Here is a 20675-nt window from a genome sequence, read left to right on the forward strand (position 1 = left end):
TTGTTAATTTCCATGCGAGCAGCCCAGGAGAATTTTCAGGCTGCTCTTTAACACTCCGACACTGGCCTCTCGATCTCCCGTTGGAGAGTCGCGAGCCTCCCCATGATGGTATCAAACTTCTGTTCCATGGTGTTATCGTTCTTTTGATTCTGAGACCTCACAGCTGCAGTGATCCGTTCCGCGATGTTTTCCAACTGTCGCTCAAGGGTCTCATTTTGAGCAGGCCTCTCTCTGATGTTTCCCCTCATACGCTCAATGGTGTTGTTTTGAGCCTTCACAGCAGCTGCAAGCGTCTCCAAGGTGTTGATCATATTACGTTCGTTGTGAGAGGTCGCGCCTCGTTCCATTTCGATTCCAGCGGGCAGCCTTGGGGGGGTTTGAACAGCCGGTTCCGCTCTCTTATTTCTCCGATAAACCAGGGCTAAGCCAACGCCGATCAGCATGAACCCTGTTATCACGGTTCCGAATAGATAGATATCTTCAGCGTCCTCGATCGACAGGCACATGATCCTCCAGTTCTGCCACCCGTCTATCGTGTATCCGGCAGGGAAAGTCCCTCCAGGGCACTCAGGCTCTCCCGAGCCCAGACTTCTCGTTGAGAAAAGGGTGTCAATAGTATTCAGAGACCAGTTGATCAAATCCATAATTCTCTTTTAGGTTTTAGAGAACGACAGTGGGAGACTGTTCCAGGGAAAGTAATGCACACAAGACAAGGACATAGAGGCTAAGCAGGGAAGATAAGGGTGAGGAGGAGAGGAGAAAAGTGCGACCGCCTTCGCTGAGAGCTAAAGATCTAAAGACACAAAATATGTTTACAACCAAACAGGTAAGTTACAGTAAAAAATTAGTTTAATTTGGCCTAAACGACAGAGACACGAGACACAGTGCAGTGAAACTGTGGCTCAGTGTGTCACAGGTGGCAGCTCTAACCTGGAACTGGAAACACTTTCTAAGCACTGACCTGAGTTTGGGTCTGAGCTCCACCTGCTGCAGCCGCAACACAAGGAGCTGCTGTTGGTCGTACCAATCAGCATGGATGCTGACCTACACATTCAAAACTGATCAAACACAAGGATTAGAAGTGAAGATTCAGATTTATTTGTATAGCGCCAAATCACACAACGGTTGCCTCAAGGCCCCACAATGATTGGTTTCCAGGACATGGACCAAGCTTAGTCGATTTCACTTTGAGTTTACTGCAATTTGTTACGTTTTTAGTCTAGGCAAGTAATTAAACGCAACAAGAAGTTTGCCCATTCACACCCCACCCAAGCAAGAACACCAACAATGATACCTTTTAAAGTGCTAAGCAGCCATTTATTTACTTCGGCAGTGAGCAATGCCAAAAATAACAAACAAAACTCCCTCGTGGTCCCTACGCTTCCCTACACAAAAATGAAAAAAAAAACCAAACAAAAGACAATTCACTTACCTAGCTTTCTAATGAAAAAACAGGAGAAAACTTATTCAACAAAAATGGCTTCTCACGCCTACTACGCTGCTGCAGTGAAGGATATATACAAAGTGAACAAAACGTACGATCGCTACTTGACAAATCTATTTACAGCTATTTACAAAATGGACATAATAACGCCAGACATACACACGAAAACTCTACACTGCAGTAAATCAACACACAGGTTCTTGGTTAAGTGGTGGAGGTTCGGGGAGAGGGGCCAGGTGGCTGTCATCCGGTAGTTAAGTACTGGAGGTGATCCATCAATTATCCAATCCGAGGATAGGCAGAGATTCCACCCAGATACCTAGCAGCCACGCCCAGGTGTCCACCTCCTAGGAGAGAAAAGGGGAAAGATACCCACAGCCATCCTCTGGTGGGAGGAGTAACACAAAACAAACACATCACTGGATCATAACAAATTGAAGTCCTCTGTTAAAAAGGAAATTCAGTGAGGATCTGAATTTTCTGAAGGTTTCTAGACCAGGTTGATGTGTGGTAGACGGGGTCTCTGTAGAAGTCTGTAGGCTCCCATGTGTTTATCAGTGCTTTGGATTCATTCAGATACCACCTGCTGACTCCTGAGCAAAGAACATCTCACAAAGTGTTCACTCCAGGTTAACTCTGGCCTGAAAGAAATCCTCATTTTTAAACCATTTTTGAAATGTTTTTGTTTAGTTCTGGTTTTATTTTTAATGAATTCATTTATTTTGTTTCCGACTGTCTCCTGTTGTTGTCGCTGTTAACATGTTAAAGTCTGTGCTTTAAAGACGCAGGATGTGGTGCTTGTGATGGTTTAAAAGAGGGTTCCAGCCTTAGAATGATTCTGTTTAAAGCATGTTGAGGCCTGAAGTGTCCAAACACAACCTAAAATTTCTCTTTGTGCTCAGGGCCTCATAGTTTGTGACTGGTGAGTAGTGATGGGTGATAACTAGGGCTGCCACAAACGGTTATTTTGATAGTCGACTAGTCACCGATTATTTTTGCGATTAGTCGACTAATCAGATCATCATCCATTGGACGTAAAAGTACAGCTTATTGCACCAGCAGCATCTGCTCTTATATAACTATCATTAGCTTACAGCTTTAAGTGTTTAAGGTGCTAACTAACAATAAAGACAAGATGATAGTTTATTGAATTTATGTCTGTGAAGGTTCTCAGTCATCCAGGTCATCGTAGTCAAAGGAGCTTGCAAAGAAAAGCGTCTGGACTTCTTTAAGTTGCTTGAAGACGTTTCACCTCTCATCCGAGAAGCTTCTTCAGTTCTAAGGTCAAATGGTGGAGAGTCCCAGATATAAACCTAGTGGGAGTTTCCCCCCACAGAGGGACAAAAGGACCCCCTGATGATCCTCTAATCGCCTGAGCCAAGGTGTGAAACTGGGTGTGGGTCCCAATCAGCCAGAGTTTCGGGTGTGTTCATTGTGAAACCTGGCCCCACCTTATTATTGAATTTAAATGAAATCTGCAGATTGTTTCGGTGGAGTTTAATAAACTCCTTGCTATCTAAAATATAACAGGACACCGGAGTAAATTCTCCAGCATCTCACACTTCTGATGATCAGCTGTCTGCTTGACGTTTATTCAGCTGTGTAAAAACTATAACTTTAATCTCAGCCAAACAGATTTACTCAGGAACAAATAAAATACTGAACAAAGCCAAACAATAACATTTTAAGTTATCTAAGTGACTCATATATCATGTTTAACCTGAGTAGCGAAAGACGGCGGTGGGTTTGAAAACGATTGGCCGGGAGTCCGGTGTTCTCACGGCTCTACTGAGCCTTGCCCCCGGCTAGCTATCAAGCTAGTGGGTAACAGACGTCTCCGAAAACGTCGGAGCGCTTTTGAAAATATGCGGTGTCTTGATAAACTGAGCAGATATTTGAGGTTTACACAGCTACATTCCCGCCTGAAAATATGTTAAACGTTTATTTTGTGACCCAGAAAGAATAATAAGATCCATCCATCCATCCATCCTCATCCGCTTTGTCCGGGGCCGGGTCGCGGGGGCAGCAGCCTAAGCAAAGAGGCCCAGACCTCCCTCTCCCCAGCCACCTCCTCCAGCTTGTCCGGGGGAATACCAAGGCGTTCCCAGGCCAGCCGAGAGATATAATCTCTCCAGCGTGTCCTGGGTCTGCCCCGGGGCCTCCTCCCGGTGGGACATGCCTGGAACACCTCACCCAGGAGGCGCCCAGGGGGCATCCTTGTCAGATGCCCGAACCACCTCAGCTGGCTCCTTTCGATGTGGAGCAGCAGCTGCTCTACTCTGAGCCCCTCCCGGATGGCCGAACTTCTCACCCTATCTCTAAGGGAGAGGCCAGCCACCCTTCGGAGGAAGCTCATTTCTGCCACTTGTATCCGCGATCTCGTTCTTTCGGTCACTACCCACAGCTCGTGGCCATAGGTGAGGGTTGGGACGTAGATCGACCGGTAAATTGAGAGCTTCGCTTTTACACTCAGCTCCCTCTTCACCACGACGGACCGGTGCAGCGTCCGCATTACTGCAGCTGCAGCCCCAATCCGTCTGTCGATCTCCGGCTCCCTTCTCCCATCACTCGCGAACAAGACCCCGAGATACTTGAACTCCTCCACTTGGGGCAGGAACTCATCCCCGACCCGGAGTGGGCACTCCACCCTTTTCCGGCTGAGAACCATGGCCTCAGATTTGGAGGTGCTGATCCTCATTCCCGCTGCTTCACACTCGGCTGCGAACCGTTCCAGTGCGAGCTGGAGGCCCTCACCCGATGAAGCCAACAGAACCACATCATCTGCAAAAATCAGAGATGAGATTCTGAGGCCACCAAAGCGAAAGCCCTCCGCCACTTGGCTGCGCCTAGAAATCCTGTCCATAAAAATTATGAACAGAACCGGAGACAAAGGGCAGCCCTGGCGGAGCCCATCACCCACCGGGAACGAGTCCGACTTATTGCCGGCAATGCGAACCAAGCTCTTGCAATGGTTGTATAGTGATCGAATGGCCCGTAGCAATGGGCCAGACACCCCATATTCCCGCAACACCTCCCACAGGACACCCCGAGGGACACGGTCGAATGCCTTCTCCAAGTCCACAAAACACATGTAGACTGGTTGGGCAAACTCCCATGCACCCTCAAGTACCTGGAGAGGATAAAGAGCTGGTCCAGTGTTCCGCGACCAGGACGAAAACCGCATTGTTCCTCCTGTATCCGAGGTTCGACTAACGGACGAACTCTCCTTTCCAGCACCCTGGCATAGACTTTCCCAGGGAGGCTGAGGAGTGTGATCCCCCTGTAGTTGGAACACACCCTCCGGTCCCCTTTCTTAAAGATGGGGACCACCACCCCGGTCTGCCAGTCCACAGGTACTGCCCCTGATCTCCACGCAACATTGCAGAGGCGTGTCAACCAGGACAGCCCTACAACGTCCAGAGCCTTCAGGAACTCGGGGCGGACCTCATCAACACCAGGGGCTCTGCCACCAAGGAGTTGTTTAACTGCCTCAGTGACCTCGCCCCCGGAAATTGGCGGGTCATTCCCCTCATCCCCAGACTCTGCTTCCTCCTCGGAAGACGTGTCAGTGGAATTAAGGAGGTCCTCGAAGTATTCCTTCCACCGCCTGACAATTTTCTCAGTCGACATCAGCAGCACTCCGCCAGCACTATACACAGTGCAGGTAGAGCACCGCTTTCCCCTCCTGAGACGTCTGACGGTTTGCCAGAATCTCTTCGAGGCAGTCCGAAAGTCTTTTTCCATGGCCTCTCCGAACTCCTCCCACACCCGAGTTTTTGCTTCAGCCACTGCCCGAGCCGCATTCCGCTTGGCCTGTCGATACCTGTCGGCTGCCTCCGGAGTCCCACAGGCTAACCAAGCCCGATAGGACTCCTTCTTCAGCCTAGTGGCTCCCTTCACCTCTGGTGTCCACCATTTGGTTCGGGGATTACCACCACGGCAGGCACCAACCACCTTGCGGCCGCAGCTCAATGCAGCAGCTTCGGCAATGGAGACGCTGAACATGGTCCATTCGGACTCAATGTCCCCAGTCTCCCTCGGAATGCTGTTGAAGCTCTGCCGGAGGTGTGCGTTGAAGATCTCGCGGACTGGGGCCTCTGCTAGACGTTCCCAGCACACCCTCACTACGCGTTTAGGTGCACCAGGTCTGTCCAGCGTCCTCCCCCGCCACCTGATCCAACTCACCACCAGGTGGTGATCAGTTGACAGCTCAGCCCCTCTCTTTACCCGAGTGTCCAGAACATATGGTCGCAGGTCTGCTGATACGATTACAAAATCGATCATCGACCTACGGCCTAGAGCATCCTGGTGCCACGTGCACTTATGGACACTGTTATGTTCGAACAGGGTGTTCGTTATGGCCAAACTGTGATTAGCACAGAAGTCCAATAACAGAGCACCGCTCGGGTTCAGATCAGGGAGGCCGTTCCTCCCAATCACGCCCCTCCAGGTCTTGCTGTCATTACCCACGTGAGCATTGAAGTCTCCCAGCAGGACAACAGAGTCTCCAGGTGGAGCACCCTCCAGCACCCCCCCCCCCCCCCCCCCCCCCCCCCAGGGACTCTAAGAAGGCTGGGTACTCTGAACTGCCACTCGGCGCATAAGCGCAGATGACAGTCAGGACCCGTTCCCCGACCCTAAGGCGCAGGGAACAAACCCTCTCGTCCACCGGGAAAAACCCCAACGTACCGGCAGCAAGCCGAGGGGATATTAGGATACCCACCCCAGCCCGCCGCCTCTCACCAAGGGCAACTCCAGACTGAGACAGAGTCCAGCCCCTCTCCAGGAGACTGGTTCCAGAGCCCAAGCCATGTGTAGAGGTGAGCCCGACTATATCTAGCCGGTACCTCTCAACCTCACGCACTAACTCAGGCTCCTTCCCCACCAGAGAGGTGACATTCCATGTCCCTATTGCCAGTCTTGGCAGCCGGGGGTCAGTCCGCCAGGGCCTCCGCTCCTGGCCGCCACCCGGCACACAATGCACCCGACCCCTATAATAAGAGTAATATTAAAACTAACTAGCTGCCGCCATTGTTGGAAACTGGAATTGCCTGAGCCGCGCTATGAATTCTGGGATAGGTTGGGCCACGAAGTATACACCGGACCCCTCTTTCAAATCTGGGGACATGAAGGGCGCATTTGTCGGAGTCTTCAAATTTGGACAGTCTTCGTCGTGTCGCTGTAACGTAATCGGCCTACTAATGCGGGCACAGGAGGATGCAGTTCCTGAATTTGGACACAGCTACGATACCGGACACAGCTGCTTCTTCTTCGGGGTTTAACGCCAGCTGGCATCCTTGTACATGCAGTGCTGCCATCTTCTGTTTGTCCGTTATTACACTCTTAAATCCTACTACTTATTTCTGCGTCTTTTGGGATCTTGCAAAGCTTCAAACGATGCGTCGACTGTTAAATCAGTCGTCGACGATTTTGATAGTTGACGTAATCATGACTAGTCAACATTCACACGTATTCACATTCCAATCGATGCAACATGGGGTCAGTATCATGCCTCGACCTCCTGAGCTACAGCTACCCCGCAGCCCAGAAGGTAAAACTGTTACCTGCTAAAAAACAAACAAACCCTGAAGCCGTGAACAAACTCATCTTAGCCAAAAACACCTGCAGGCTGTAAAAGTAAAGCTGAGCTTCATTCATGTAACAGAAATCGTTGAGGAAATTTAGAGCATTAAATAAAAGAAGTCAACTGATAGTTATCTTTTGAGAGTTTTATTTTTGCAAGAAGGAATTCAGTCACACACGTGTGCACAACCAAACAGTTTGCCATGTTTTGTTTTGTTTTTGTTTGTTTTTTAAAGCAATGTAGGGATGGACACAGGAGACAGGTCGAACCAAGCACACATAAGAATGACAACAATAACAAAACACATCAGAGGACTGATGGCCTCATCAGTGACAACGATGAGGCCGCCTACAGGGAGGAGGTGGATCGTCTGGCTGAGTGGTGCGACACAAACAACCTGCTGCTTAACACCGAGAAGACCAAGGAGCTCATCGTGGACTACAGGAGGAATGCTGACCCACATCCACCCATCCACATTAAGGGGACAGCTGTGGAGCGTGTGAGCAGCTTCAAGTTCCTGGGAGTCCACATCTCCGAGGATCTCACCTGGACGACCAACTGCTCCAAGCTGGTCAAGAAGGCTCACCAGCGCCTCTTCTTCTTGAGGACTCTGAGGAAGAACCACCTGTCCTAAGACATCCTGGTGAACTTCTATCGCTGCACCATCGAGAGCATCCTGACCAACTGTATAACAGTCTGGTACGGGAACTGCTCTGCCTCGGACCGGAAGGCGTTGCAGAGGGTCGTGAAAACTGCCCAGCGCATCGCCGGAGCACCACTTCCTGCCATAAAAGACATCTACAGGAAGCGGTGTCTGAAAAGAGCTGGGAAAATCATCAAAGACCCCAGTCACCCATCACATGGACTCTTCACCCTCCTGCCCTCTGGGAGGCGCTACAGGAGCCTCCGGACTAAGACCTCCAGGTACCGGAACAGCTTCTTCCCCACAGCTGTCAGACTCCTGAACTCTGCCTCCTGACATCTGACCCACATTAAACTCATGGACTGAACATACACACACCCACAATGGACAACTGTACCCTCAAACACACAATAATAACATGGACTGAACCACCACTCACAACCACCAGCACTTTATATAGCCTCTGTAGAATTATCCACACCCTCACTTATCTTAACTGCACTGCTGTATAGCTCTGTGTAAATAATCATTCTGTACATACGATAATTTTTAATCCTACAACTGTTTACAACTTGCATAGTTCCCATTTCTGTATAGCTGTATATCTCAGATTCTGTAAAGTTATTTATTTCATATTCTGTATAGTTTTTCATATTTATATCCTGTTCATAGCCTGTACATAGCTTGTACTCACTACAGCCTGTACATACTTATAGTTATAGAATATTCACAACATACTTCATACCGTGTACATTATAACATACCATAATAGACCCATTTCTGTAATATACTCACATATCTATTAGGGGTGCAACGATATTCGTATCGATATTGAACCGTTCGATACAGTGCTTTCGGTTCGGTACGCATATGTATCGAACAATACAACATTTGTAATTTATTTTATCAACTTTCCTTCTGACGATGCTGTCTGTGTTGAGCGCTCAGTGAATCTCCGTTCGACTACTCCGCCTAGGCTGCACTGTCGAGCGCAGATCCACTGAGCGCTCAACACAGACAGCATAGTCAGAAGGAAGAGCGCAGCGCACCTCCCCCACCCTCATTCAGATCTGGCGTTTGGAATTATTTTGGTCTTCATGTGACGTATGACCCTGAAGGTAAGCGCGTCATGGACTAAAGTAAAACAGTATGTTGGATGTGCCATGCAATGCTCAATTACATGGGTGGGAACTAGTGTGTTAGCGCAGTTAGCTCGTTAACGTGTTGGCCGTCTAGCCCCATGCACGGGGCGATCGGCGGTAGCTCGTTAACGGAGATTTGCCGTGTTGTGGTGTTAAGGTCATTTCAACGAGATTAACCTGAAAGCACTAGTGGGAACACAACGAATATGACTGCACATTTACACCGACATCATCCTAGTGCAAAGACAAAAACAACAAGCATGCTACAAACTTTAGCCGAGTCATTTAGACAGCTGTTAGTACATGATTCTCCTTATGCTGCTGAGAATATAGCCCAGAAGAAGCGGATAGTATAGCTTTTATTTTGGAAAGAGACATTTCTCTGTAATAAACTCTCTTTTCCAAAGATGAGTGATTCCTCAATCAGATACAGGGCTTGCAATATCGCTAGCCTGACGTCCTGGGGCTAGCGATTTTTTTCAGTCGGGCTACCAAAATCTATCTCTTCCCTGCCCGTCGGGCTATTGTAGGAAGGAAAAATATATGTCAATGCTTTTGCATTCTTTCAGAAATGTAGCTGGGTAATTATGTCATTGGCATCGGTGAGCCACTGTCAATATGTGACATATTGAAGTCGCGTTTGAATTTGCGCTTGTTTTTTTGCTTTCACTTTGCAATCGTGCTGTGTATAGAGAGCGACAGCACTGATCTGTGAGTGATGATAATTTGCGCACCAATTCCTCTGACATCATCTTATTAATCGTTAGCTTACTATGCAAACATGACAAGTGAAATCTCCCGCAGCAAGCTAAATGATGAGCTAAATAACCAGGGCTGCACATAAGTGGTCCGCAGGTGCGCATTCGCTGTCAAAATAAAAAACACGCACAAGGGTTAGGGTTAAATTTAAAAACTGTATTTTTGAGTTAAAATATATATTTATAATTTTAATAAATGACAAATTAAAAAGGCATGAACATTTTTTTTGTATCGAAAAAATATCGAACCGTGACACCAAAGTATCGAACCGAACCGAACCGTGAATTTTGTGTATCGTTGCACCCCTAATATCTATATTATTGCTAATATATATTGTAATATATCTATATCACTAAAGCACTTCTGGATGGATGCAAACTGCATTTCGTTGCCCTGTACCTGTGCAATGACAATAAAGTTGAATTCTATTCTATTCTATGTCAGACAAGCCTGTCACTCATGTCATCTCTGGTGTGGATGTGGCTCATGCACGTGTATTCTCAGGGACCTGTGGTACACCAGCACCTGAGCAGCATAAGTGCACACTCAAAGGTATCAGGTGCTGTTCTGTAGGGAACAGCTGGTGCTGATGGGATTCTCCTGCAGGAGCTGCCATGGATCCAGTTGGCCCTCTCACCAATTCTGACCGTGGTATTCATGATGAGTAGCCCTTAGGAGGGTCGCTGCCAGTGCTTCCTCCTGAGCAGTTTAGCCCCAATCACCGGGTTTTACATCACACATATGGTGGGAGACGACGGCATCTCTGACCATCAGGGAAACTCAGAAGCGTTGATTTCAGTGAAGTCCATCATGACATGGCCAAAGGGTTTTCAGGTTGTGTTTCCTGGGTTAGTAACACAAATCATGCAAGAACAACAACACTTATCTTCATGGGTAGATGATCCTATAGCCAGCATTCCTCCTTCTGATGGATGGTGCAGCGCAACAGTAGAAGCACATTTCCAACCATGACGCAAGTTGTTTGTTGGTAAGTGGTTTTGGTGTGCAGTTTAGCTTCAGTGTGTTTGGGAGACACAACTGTAGCCATAGCTGAAATCTGACGCCTCAGGAAATCTAAATGTAGAACAGAATTAAACTCACGGCTTATTGCTGAGCTTGTGTGTAAACTAAGGAGGAACTAGAGCGTAAGGAACTGATCAAACACACAACACTGAGGGATCGCAACAAGTGATGGAATAAAACAGGCTTAAATACACACCAGGGTCCACAGGTGAGCAGAGCTAAGACGCAAATCTGAACATATCTCCAACTCACCATTAGAAACATTACTTCTGTTTAGAAGGGTGAGCAAACACACTCTTAAATGTACATGGAGATATTTATGGACTTTATCAGGAGTATGAACTTCTCTGATGAGGACGTGGCCAAAAACGAGGCAGCTGATGAAGATGCTGCTGGAGAAATGAGGAAGAAAATATTAACCTGGATATGACGTGTAATTGATTTTGCTGTTTTTTGTGTGTGTTATGATCACAACTATCAGTTTCTGTTAATTGTTCTTTTTGATCAATGAAAAGATGATTAACATATAATTATTTAAAAAATGCAAACCCTACACACAGATGTTTCAGGCTTTATTTGGAAAATATATCATGAGAGCGATACAGCACTGAATAGGCAGGACCCTGCTTTGTACTCAGATTAAAAAAATTACCTAAACAGAAGAAAGGTAAAAAATAGATTCAATCAACATCCAAAACACTTTAAATAAAAAGGATACAGTGATTAAAGTATTCAAGTCAGGCTGCGATGGGTGTAGAGACAATGTGAGCCTGCACAACGAAGGGAGAGGCGCTTCAACGAACGTCTGTCTCCAATCAAATCTGTCAGTCACAGCTTTGCATACATACACTGTGCACTTTGCATTTCATCAACCGTGACACTGGCCAAAAACAAACAAACAAAAAACACTGTAAACCTTCACTTCTGCTGTATCACCACTGGCCTCATGTGTAATTCTACAGTACATCAATAGGATCATAACATGATAATATAAGGACAACACGTTTACACAAAGCACAATTAGGGATGTGAAGTGGTGCTGATTCTCATCATAACTTAATCCCACAATCTGCAGCTTTTCCATCATTCAAGGCTCCAGATGCACAGACCAGCTGGTGCTTCAGTTCAGCCAACCTATCAGGGAACACTGCTGCTGTATTTGCAGTGTTGCTATGGATAACATCATGTGAGAAAGCAGTCGATTAAAAATAAGTTAAATGAATGTGCATAAAACCATCAGAGAGGAGCCGGGCGTTGTGTTGAGACTGCAGAACTGCATTTCTGGAAATCGTCCTTCATACAGACACATCAGTGATGTTTAAAGCCACGAGGAGCAAGTTCCAACTTTCTGAAGTGACCCTATCATGTGGGCATCAAGAATGGGTCCAAAAACCTGTGCTCAGCAGGAATGATCATGAGAACAGTTTGTGTGAACATGGGAAAGTTAACAACGCAGCTCCTTTCCCGAGACAGGCACATCGAGCCAACGTTAGCAGAAACGAATGCCCCCGTTATCCTCGCTGTGTCACGCACCAATTATGACATCACGTGTCACGTGACAGAATCTTTGCGGCACTTTGGCCAGCCGTGCACCTCTTGCTTTTTGTAACTTTGTGCACTGCGCCTGCTGCAGCTGGGATCGGGTCGCTTTGAACCGCCATTTGAATCATATTCCAGTACAGAAGCTGAGATGTTGGATCAGGTAGAAAAAAAACAAGTGTGGAAAAAAACTTTGCAATAAAACACTCGATGAAGTCTTGGCTTCTGGTTTTGAAATACAACTGACTGTGAGACAAGGCTGTGGCGGCGAGTGAAGCGACCACTGCGGCGGATGTACTGGCCCTTAATACAGAGCTCAAGTAAGAAGGAGAACGTTTGGTCTGGTTCCAAACACTTCTAAGCTTTGGAACAACCACTGGTCATGTGGCTTGGAAAAAATTTTAAGTAGTAATTATTAAATGTAAGCTAATCTAGTGAGGTTTCGAAACACAGACAAAACCAATGATATGAGCTGTGTCCCAATTCCTAGGCTGCATCCTTCAAAGGACCCGTCCTTTGCAGTCTACGTGGGCCGGGTCCTCCAAAGACCGAGAAGGCCGTAAGTGCGAGGCTGTGAAATTGGACGGTCTAGCCTTTAGTTTTACGTCGCCGAGGTCTCGGTGGAGTTTAATAAACTCGGCCATCTGCTCCTTGCTATCTAAAATATGACAGGACACTGGAGTAAACTCTCGACTGTCTCACACTTTGACGTTTGACGTTTATTCAGCTGTGTGACAACTACAAATTTAATCTCAGCCAAACCGATTTACTCAGGAACAAATAAAACACAAAGCCAAACAATAACATTTTAAGTTATCTAAGTGACATATATATCATGTTTAACCTGAGTAGTCGTTTTTGAAAACAATGTGCCGGGAGTCCGGTGTTCTCACCGGCTCTAGTGACCCTTGACCTCCCGGTCAGCTATCGAGCTGGTGGGTAACAGACATCTCTGAAAACGTCGGAGCGCTTTTGCAAATATGTGGTGTCTTGATAAACCGAACTGATATTTGAAGTTTAAAAGGCTGCTTTCTCGCCTGAAAATATGCTAAAAGTTTATTTTGTGACCCAAAAAGAATAATAAGAGTAATATTAAAACTTAGTAGCGGCTGCCATTGTTGAAAACTGGAATTGGCTGGGCTATGAATTCTGGGATAGGTTGGGGCATGAAGGACACGCCCTTCAAATCCGGGGAAATGAAGGACCCATTTCCGGCTGCATTTGGACATATTCAGCCTTCAAATGCGGCCTCCGAAGGATGCGACATAGGTTTTGGGACACAGCTACAAAGATGTACCCAGGCTGGTTTTACCAAATGGAACCTGTAGTTTTTACTATATTCACAAAGTGATCAACATGAAGGTTTCTTGAAGTGTTAAGAGTCGATGCGCTCTCTTTTCATGAAACGTTGCTGGATGGTTGCATTGCTAAAGCTCACAGAACAGAGGCTAAACCCGGAGTTACATCATGATAGCAGTTCTCTATACAAGTCACACATTGCAAAAGAAAGGTTTTACCCTAAACAGACAGAAAAGTGTGGACATGTGCTCACGGATGTTTCATTGGTCTCATGTAAGATTGTTTTCTTCACTGGAAGAAGTGAATTTCAAGTTTGCTGAAAAGTGGAAATGCGACACCTGAGATTTTCCAGCCGTCACTGGTGTTTGTGGCAATGACGCCTCCTGCAGTACATCTGCACTTGTTTGGTTGACACTTCTGTCCATTGTGATGCCACGCTGTGGTTGGGCTCAAATAACGCAGCTGTCCTGATCCTCACCCTGTCCAACTGGACTGTCTTCTGGGGCCAAGTCCACCTCCAAAAAGTCGGCTTGGTCACTATTCTGAGATATTTTCACCTCTTCTGCATTCTCTTGGACTCTGCTCCCTCTTTGGCACGTTCTAGACTTGGCAGGGCCAACCAGAGCCAGACAGATGGCACTAAGACCTGTGCCTGCTGCACAGGAGTAGAAAGCAGCACCATAGTTGTCAGTGATGTCCACCAGCATACCTGGGGAAAAATTAGACAGCTGTTAAGACTTTATACCCAGAGATGTGTTAAATCAAACCGAAGAAGTAGGCGCTCATACCTCCCAGCGGTGGTCCAGCAAGTGCAGCAAAGCTCTGAATGAAAACATACACTCCCACAGATGACGGCATCTTCTCGATGCCCACGACATCTTCTTCAGCCAGCATGGGAATGTGCGTGGAGCCCACAGTGCCCATGATGAAGCCAAAGAAGCCGGAGCAGATTGCCAAACCCCAGAACTCCCACACGATAGTGAAGGCCACCAGAACCAAGCTCATCAGAACCACACACCCCAACAACACCAAGGTCTTTCTGAATCGGACTTTGTTTAGCACCACTCCGATGAGCAAGCGGCCGAAGATGTCAGCCACAGCCATCACAGACAGCATATAGGAGGCCATGGTGGATTCCACACCCCTGCTTTTGCTCAGTTCAATGATGTAGAGCTGTGGCGCAAAGAAGCCAAGAGTGGCGAATAGACCGAAAAGGGAGTAACAGATGAAGCCAGGGTCTTTAAGGACTGAGAAGTCCAGAAGTTTGGAACCTGTGGAACTTACAGGGCCCCTATCTAGCTCTGCCAGTTCCCCCTTGTCCTCACTGACTTGAGCAGAAGGAATGGACAGTGATATGTCCTCACCGTCTTTGTCCGGCACTTTGTCCTTCCACTCCATCAGAGCTTTGGTTTCTCCTTCTGCATTTCTCAGGTCTACATTTGAGGCAGACAGGGAGGTGACACCAGAGTCCTGTGAACCTTGGGAGATGTCCGAACTGATGGAGGTTCTGGTTTGTTCATTTTCCAGCTCGTAAACAGCCTGCATCTCTTTCACGGAGAGCGTCTCGTCATCATGTTTCTTTAAAGGTTCTTCCTCGATGACGATTGGACGAAGGAGAACCCCACAGCCAATCACAGATGCTTGAATTATACCTAGAATCACTAGACAGAAGCGCCAGCCAATATGCTCCTTCAGTGTAGTGAAAGCTGTGGAAAAATGGGAGGTACGAGGAGAAGAACAATCAGAATATAGGTCACAAGCCATTTCTGATGTAAAGGCTCTTTTATCACTTACCTGGGGCAAATACAAACATAGCAACAGATTCTCCTGAAGAAGCCATCGAGGTGACGAGCGCTCGCCGTCCAGAAAAGTACTGGGCTAGGATGGTGATAGTGGGGAGGAAGCTGAGGCAGTAGCCAAGGCCTGTAAAGAAAGGAGAAGAGAAAAAGGGGACATGACAGCCACTGGTCCGCATGGTAGAACACTGCTAGGGGGGTGGGTCAAAGATTCAGGGTGTCAGGCCACTCCTTTGTCAAAGATGGTAGGCTGCTTGTGATGACTCGGGTTTGCTACAGCTGCTGCTGAAAGACAAAAGGCATGTAAAGACAAAAAAAAGAGAGATGGGGGAGAGAGAAGGAGTTGCCAAGTTAGCTGGAGTCCACTTCACAGGCCGACATGGTCATTAGGGTGGGAGAGCTAGCAGTGCTTTCTGTCCAAGAAAAAAGCAAGTTAATGTGCCTTGATGACATTTCACTCCACCAACTGGTTCGTCATTCAATCTGTCACTTTGGTTAAGTCAATTTACTGCTCTGTCTTCAGCTGCTTCAGTTTTATTACACCTGATCCCAAAGTACAATTTGTGTTTTGGGAACTATTTTACTTTCCTGTTCTGCTCTGTTCTGTCAGTCCTGGACAGCTAAGACATCAGAGTAGACCTGACTGGATGGTGTTTGGGAGAGGCCGTTCACCTCTCACTCATTGCACAGTTGTGGAAGAAATACATTGTAGCAGATTTTGTTGCTCACACTGCTAGGAGTCCCTTTAGATCAAGTCAAAGAATTCACAGGGTGTTAAATAAGACAAACACATCTGCAAAAGTAAAGCTCAGTAAACGGCACACTGTGGTGACAAAAACAGACACAGAGGTGTGGAAAAGCTTGTGTCTTTTTAGTACCTGCTACAATCCCAGTGGTAATGTACATCTCAGTGACGGAGCTGGTAAAGGCAGAGGTGATAGTTCCCAGGCTAATAAGGAAGCCTCCCGTCATGACCACAGGTCGATAGCCAAAGCGGTTGCTCAGCATTGTCGACAGCGGAGCTGAGGATGAAAATCACAACAGCAATGTATTGTTATGTATTGTGATACGCATCATAGGCAAAGTCTAATACCAGGAGGGGGCCAAGAATTGATCCTTCCTGATATGGAGTCCATACAGGGCTGGACTGGGACAAAAAATCAGCCCGGGCATTTTGACTAATGACCGGCCCACCATGGTATTATAGGAAAAGCCATAAAGCCTTTATAATAAACTTAAACCTACACCATCCTCCTTATTCTGGTATTCTAAACAGTAGTTAGCAAAAATATAAAACAACCTAATTTAGAATTACATATACCTGGATTGTGGTGAAATGGAAATGGAAAGAGTTTATATTAATCTTTGCTCGTAGTGCCCCATAGAAAGCTTTCCAAAGAGCTCTGGGCCTTTCTCAGAAATTATATCTACTGAAAGTCTGTTACTGAGAAAGACATGTTGGACCAATACATGAGCTCTGGCAACACTTTGCTAGACCCGCCCCTGCACAGCCAGCTGTCAGCTACTTAGAAAAGGATCCTGGTGTTATTTGTCTCTCAGAAACAGTTCATAACTTCAACTCATTCATGTCACCTAAAAGGTAAACCTGTTTCTCCATCACAGCTCTGATGATTCAGTAAGGACATCTCCTGGTTTCATCTTCATGTTTCCCTCTCACCACATATCCAAACTGACATCATGACCAGCAGCTTTACAGCTGTGGCTCCAGCAAACATCAGCTGATACTAGAAATTAATATTAAATAAATTCTAACAACAGCTGATCAAACGTGCTGCTGTTGTTTAGCGCGACATCCGCTGGTTTCCTCTTTCTGGCACAAAGTGGGCGATAAACAAACGAGAGAGACGATCAGCTGATCATTGATCAGTTTCATGATTGAATTAGCAACTTTCTAGCTGAAGTAGTACGGGACAAATCGCGTTCCTTTTCACCTCAACTTTAGTTCGACCTCCTCGGCTGTAATTGGTCCAGCCCAGAGTTGATCATGACCAACTGGCCAATCCACCACCGTTCATTTATACCGTAAAAAATGAGAAAAAGAAATAAAACCCCATCGGCCCATAAAAACGACAAATCAAGAGTGGCCCATCGGGCAAATGTATGCCCGATGGCCAGTCCAGCCCTGAGTCCATATCTCCATCATCTATAATCTGAACAACACAAGGGCCATTTTTCCGATCTATCTAGATATTATTTGTATAATAGTATTAAAGCATTCGTTAGTTCTGCAACTGGCTGGCCAAGGTGTGCCCTGCCTCTTGCCCTGTGTTTGCTGGGACACGCTTTGTAAAGGTTTAAGAAACAGGAAGGTTAGGAAATGGGCCCTGACACTACCTCCTGGCTTTGTCTTACATTCAATTTGTCTGCATGCACAAAGTCTCTTAAAAACTTAAAGAGTGCAGGAGAAGAGACTGACCAGAGAAGGCGAAAACGAAGACACAGATGGAAATGACCCACGACACACGGCTGTTGCTCTCCCCAAACTCTTCCATCAGATCCTGGAGGAAGACACCCAGGCTCTTGATGACCCCATAGGTGCAGACCTCCACTAGGAAAAAAGCCAGAGCCACAACCCAGCCCCAACCACCATCGGGGACCTCTGGGTAAATGTTTGGACCCAGACAACTTTGGACATTGGGTATCTTCATTGCTAAACCAAGTCACCTGCAGGAAGAGATGGAAAAAACAGTTATAATTGGAGGTCAAAGGTGAATTTGCTGATTTTGGGCCATTTGGCAGCAGCAGGACTTCAGCAGAAGCAGAGATGTTTTAAATAAAAACAGCCCTTTGCTGCTGCTGAGCACCAAGTCGGGCACATTTAACAGAAATAGCACTGGTTAATAAAGAAGAACCAATACTTTGACCGTAAAGTAACTAGTCCATTTAACATAAGCCCACTCCATATACCTCAGTGAAACCACTTCCTTTGTCAGATGTACTACACAAAGAGAATAAGAGATAACAAATTTAATTACCCGCTTGATTTCACTGGAATAAAGAAATTTAAATATTAAACTACAATTTTGTAAAAATGCTGAATCTCTGCTTTTGGATTGTTTAGAAGACAAACTAAGGTGGTCGCTTATTTTTAAATTGGCTCTTTACTGTAAAAGCCAGGGTAAGACTTGAGTGGGTTGAGTTTAGAACAGCCTGTGCGATGCATGTCTTTCATGTTGACACACTCTTATTCCATTCTTTGCACACTTAAAAATCAAACCAGGAGTGTTTTCAGGCAGCATTTTGTCTGCACAAGGTCTTTTACCCTGAAAGTTAACTCCCTCATCTGCTTTGTGCAACTCTGATGCACATCTAACAAACTCACACTGAAATCACAAGTTAAAAAGTTAAAATAAACATTTTTAACTAATAAAACTGATTTTTAATGTCACAAATTTAATACACCATTTTCTTATACAACTACAGATGTTTTGGTTCACGGGTATTAAAAATATAGTTATCTCTAATTAACTGCCAATTTAACAATGTTTGGTCTATTTAACAGTGTGAATATATTAAGTCCTAGCATGAAAACTGCAACTCAAGTCTACACTACTCGATGCAGAAACTATCTGCATTTATTCTTTAACCTGAAAATCTTCAAGCAACAAACTTTGATTTAAAGTAAAGTCAACTTTTCCTTAAAAACACGAAGCTTTCCAGGTTTGAGAACAACTACACCTGTAATACCATTAACAATGTAACAAACAAACGAATGTGTCAGTCATGAAATTAACCCTTAGATGAGCCTGAAAATCCACCTTTCCCAAAACTGATGTAAAGATATTATTTATTAATATTCTTTCCCACAGCCTGAAATATACATAGCTAAAATGAATTATGATTCTTTATATTTGAACCCTTTCCAGTATATCTACGTAACACCACTGGTTTTTATGGAGAACAAAACTAAAAAGTTTTCTTCAATGATCGGTAGCAACATTGATTTTCAGGCATTATTATTTTTTCTGTAACGTCAGATTTAAAAAGAAAAAAGTCTCACTTGATGTCCTAAAAACAGAAATGGCAGCTTAGAAAATCATTCTGGTTCAACACTACTATGCTTAAGTACAACACTGAGGTGCATACACATCACAGATCTGCTGGAAACTGACAACAATGTAACATATTGTTTGTTTAAATAGTTTAACCTGTTACTGTGTTGGAGCAACTGTAACCCACATCATTTCCTTAGGGATTAATAAAGTATTGTGATGATATGGTAGTACTGTGGGAGCATGTGATCAGAATTTCTCACCATCTTTGAATCATTAATAAAATAATCAGAACACCGAGAATGACAGGATGGTTCCGACCTTAAACAAGTATTAGTGTACAGATTATTAGACACACACTAAATATGGACAGTAGAATAATGAAAGCTGCCTCTGCCAACTTTAAAAGTAAAAAGCTACACAGTATGAAAAAGATACGGCCTAAATACTGACGCGGTATCCGTTAGGGCTGCCTGTGTTCGACATATCCGCAGTGCAGAGGAAGGATGATGTCAATATATCGCGTCCGTGGGCTTTCTTACCCACTAAAACACAGCGCAGAAGTTATTTCTTGACTCCTGCTGCTATTAACTGTGAAAGGTTTCTAATAATGTCGCTTCATTCGAGTCTTGAAGTGATTTCTGTGCGCCTTTGATAGAATAATAAATACGTCAGTAAAGTATAGTTCAGATAATAAACCTTAGAAAATGTTAACATTAGGCGCTACCGCTGTACCGCACCTCTCAGCACCCGAGGCTCGACAGCATCCTACCGCCGGACGGACCAACGTAGGTCGGACTTACCTCCAGAGCAGTGAGGGAGGACAGCCGTGTGATGGAGCAAAGTTCTCCTATCTCATGATCATTATAGTGGGGCTGTCTGGACGAACACTGGGCGGAACCTGTCTCAGACTGTAATATCTACGTATTGCAAACAATATGTGAAGAATGAAAGTGGTCCGGCTTAGACACAAAGGCGTCCAGGCTCAGGGAGCTGCACTTTTTGTCTTCAGCGGATGATTTCCTGCCTGCTTTGGCAGCTCTTTACCGGCTCAAGCCGGTATTCAAACGCGGGCGCGCAGGTCTGGACTTCGTGAACGCGCAAGGTTCCTCGTGCAACATAACTGACGACACAGAACGTCGCGTAGTGCCTGCAGACCGGCGCCGCGCCCGGTAGCGTGAGAAACAACGCTGCAGACTGAGCTAATTGTTCCTAGTGGATGAGGTGCGTTGGAGGGTACGTTTGAGATTCACAGCCATAAATAAATCACCACGAAACACGAGCCCACGGTCAGTGTTTATCGGTTTAACACTCCACATCTAGCAAGTCATCAACAGCGCTGCACATGAAGGGCTTTTAAATGGCGCGTACTCTCACATAAAGCTTCCCTCGTGTGACACACACGCTTTTTATCGCACATCCCTGCGAATCAT

The 20675-nt window shown here is 45.9% G+C and overlaps 1 protein-coding gene across 3 annotated transcripts; it reads right to left on the bottom strand.

Moving 5' to 3' along the window:
* Window positions 1–11154: 11154 nt before the first annotated feature.
* Window positions 11155–20336, bottom strand: slc16a6b (solute carrier family 16 member 6b). 3 transcript variants are annotated; one of them, XM_086288197.1, is made up of 6 exons: window positions 20046–20336; window positions 17667–17914; window positions 16108–16251; window positions 15228–15356; window positions 14222–15139; window positions 11155–14142 (listed from the first exon to the last, which is right to left on the bottom strand). In XM_086288197.1, exons 2-6 carry the CDS (start codon window positions 17896–17898, stop codon window positions 13883–13885), a joined length of 1683 nt encoding a protein of 560 aa, XP_086144323.1. In that variant the 5' UTR covers window positions 17899–17914; window positions 20046–20336; the 3' UTR covers window positions 11155–13882. The 3 variants fall into 3 exon arrangements, with proteins under 3 accessions (XP_086144323.1, XP_086144324.1, XP_086144325.1); XM_086288198.1 differs by lacking the exons at window positions 17667–17914; window positions 20046–20336 and having other exon boundaries at window positions 15228–15514; window positions 16108–16242; XM_086288199.1 differs by lacking the exons at window positions 17667–17914; window positions 20046–20336 and having other exon boundaries at window positions 15228–15511; window positions 16108–16199.
* Window positions 20337–20675: the final 339 nt, after the last annotated feature.

This window comes from Aulonocara sp. 'chitande type north' Nkhata Bay, linkage group LG4 (genome assembly GCF_057382095.1).
Source record: "Aulonocara sp. 'chitande type north' Nkhata Bay isolate Kocher_YH1m ecotype deep benthic linkage group LG4, A_spYH_male_GT1.1, whole genome shotgun sequence".
Lineage (NCBI taxonomy): Eukaryota > Metazoa > Chordata > Actinopteri > Cichliformes > Cichlidae > Aulonocara > Aulonocara sp. 'chitande type north' Nkhata Bay.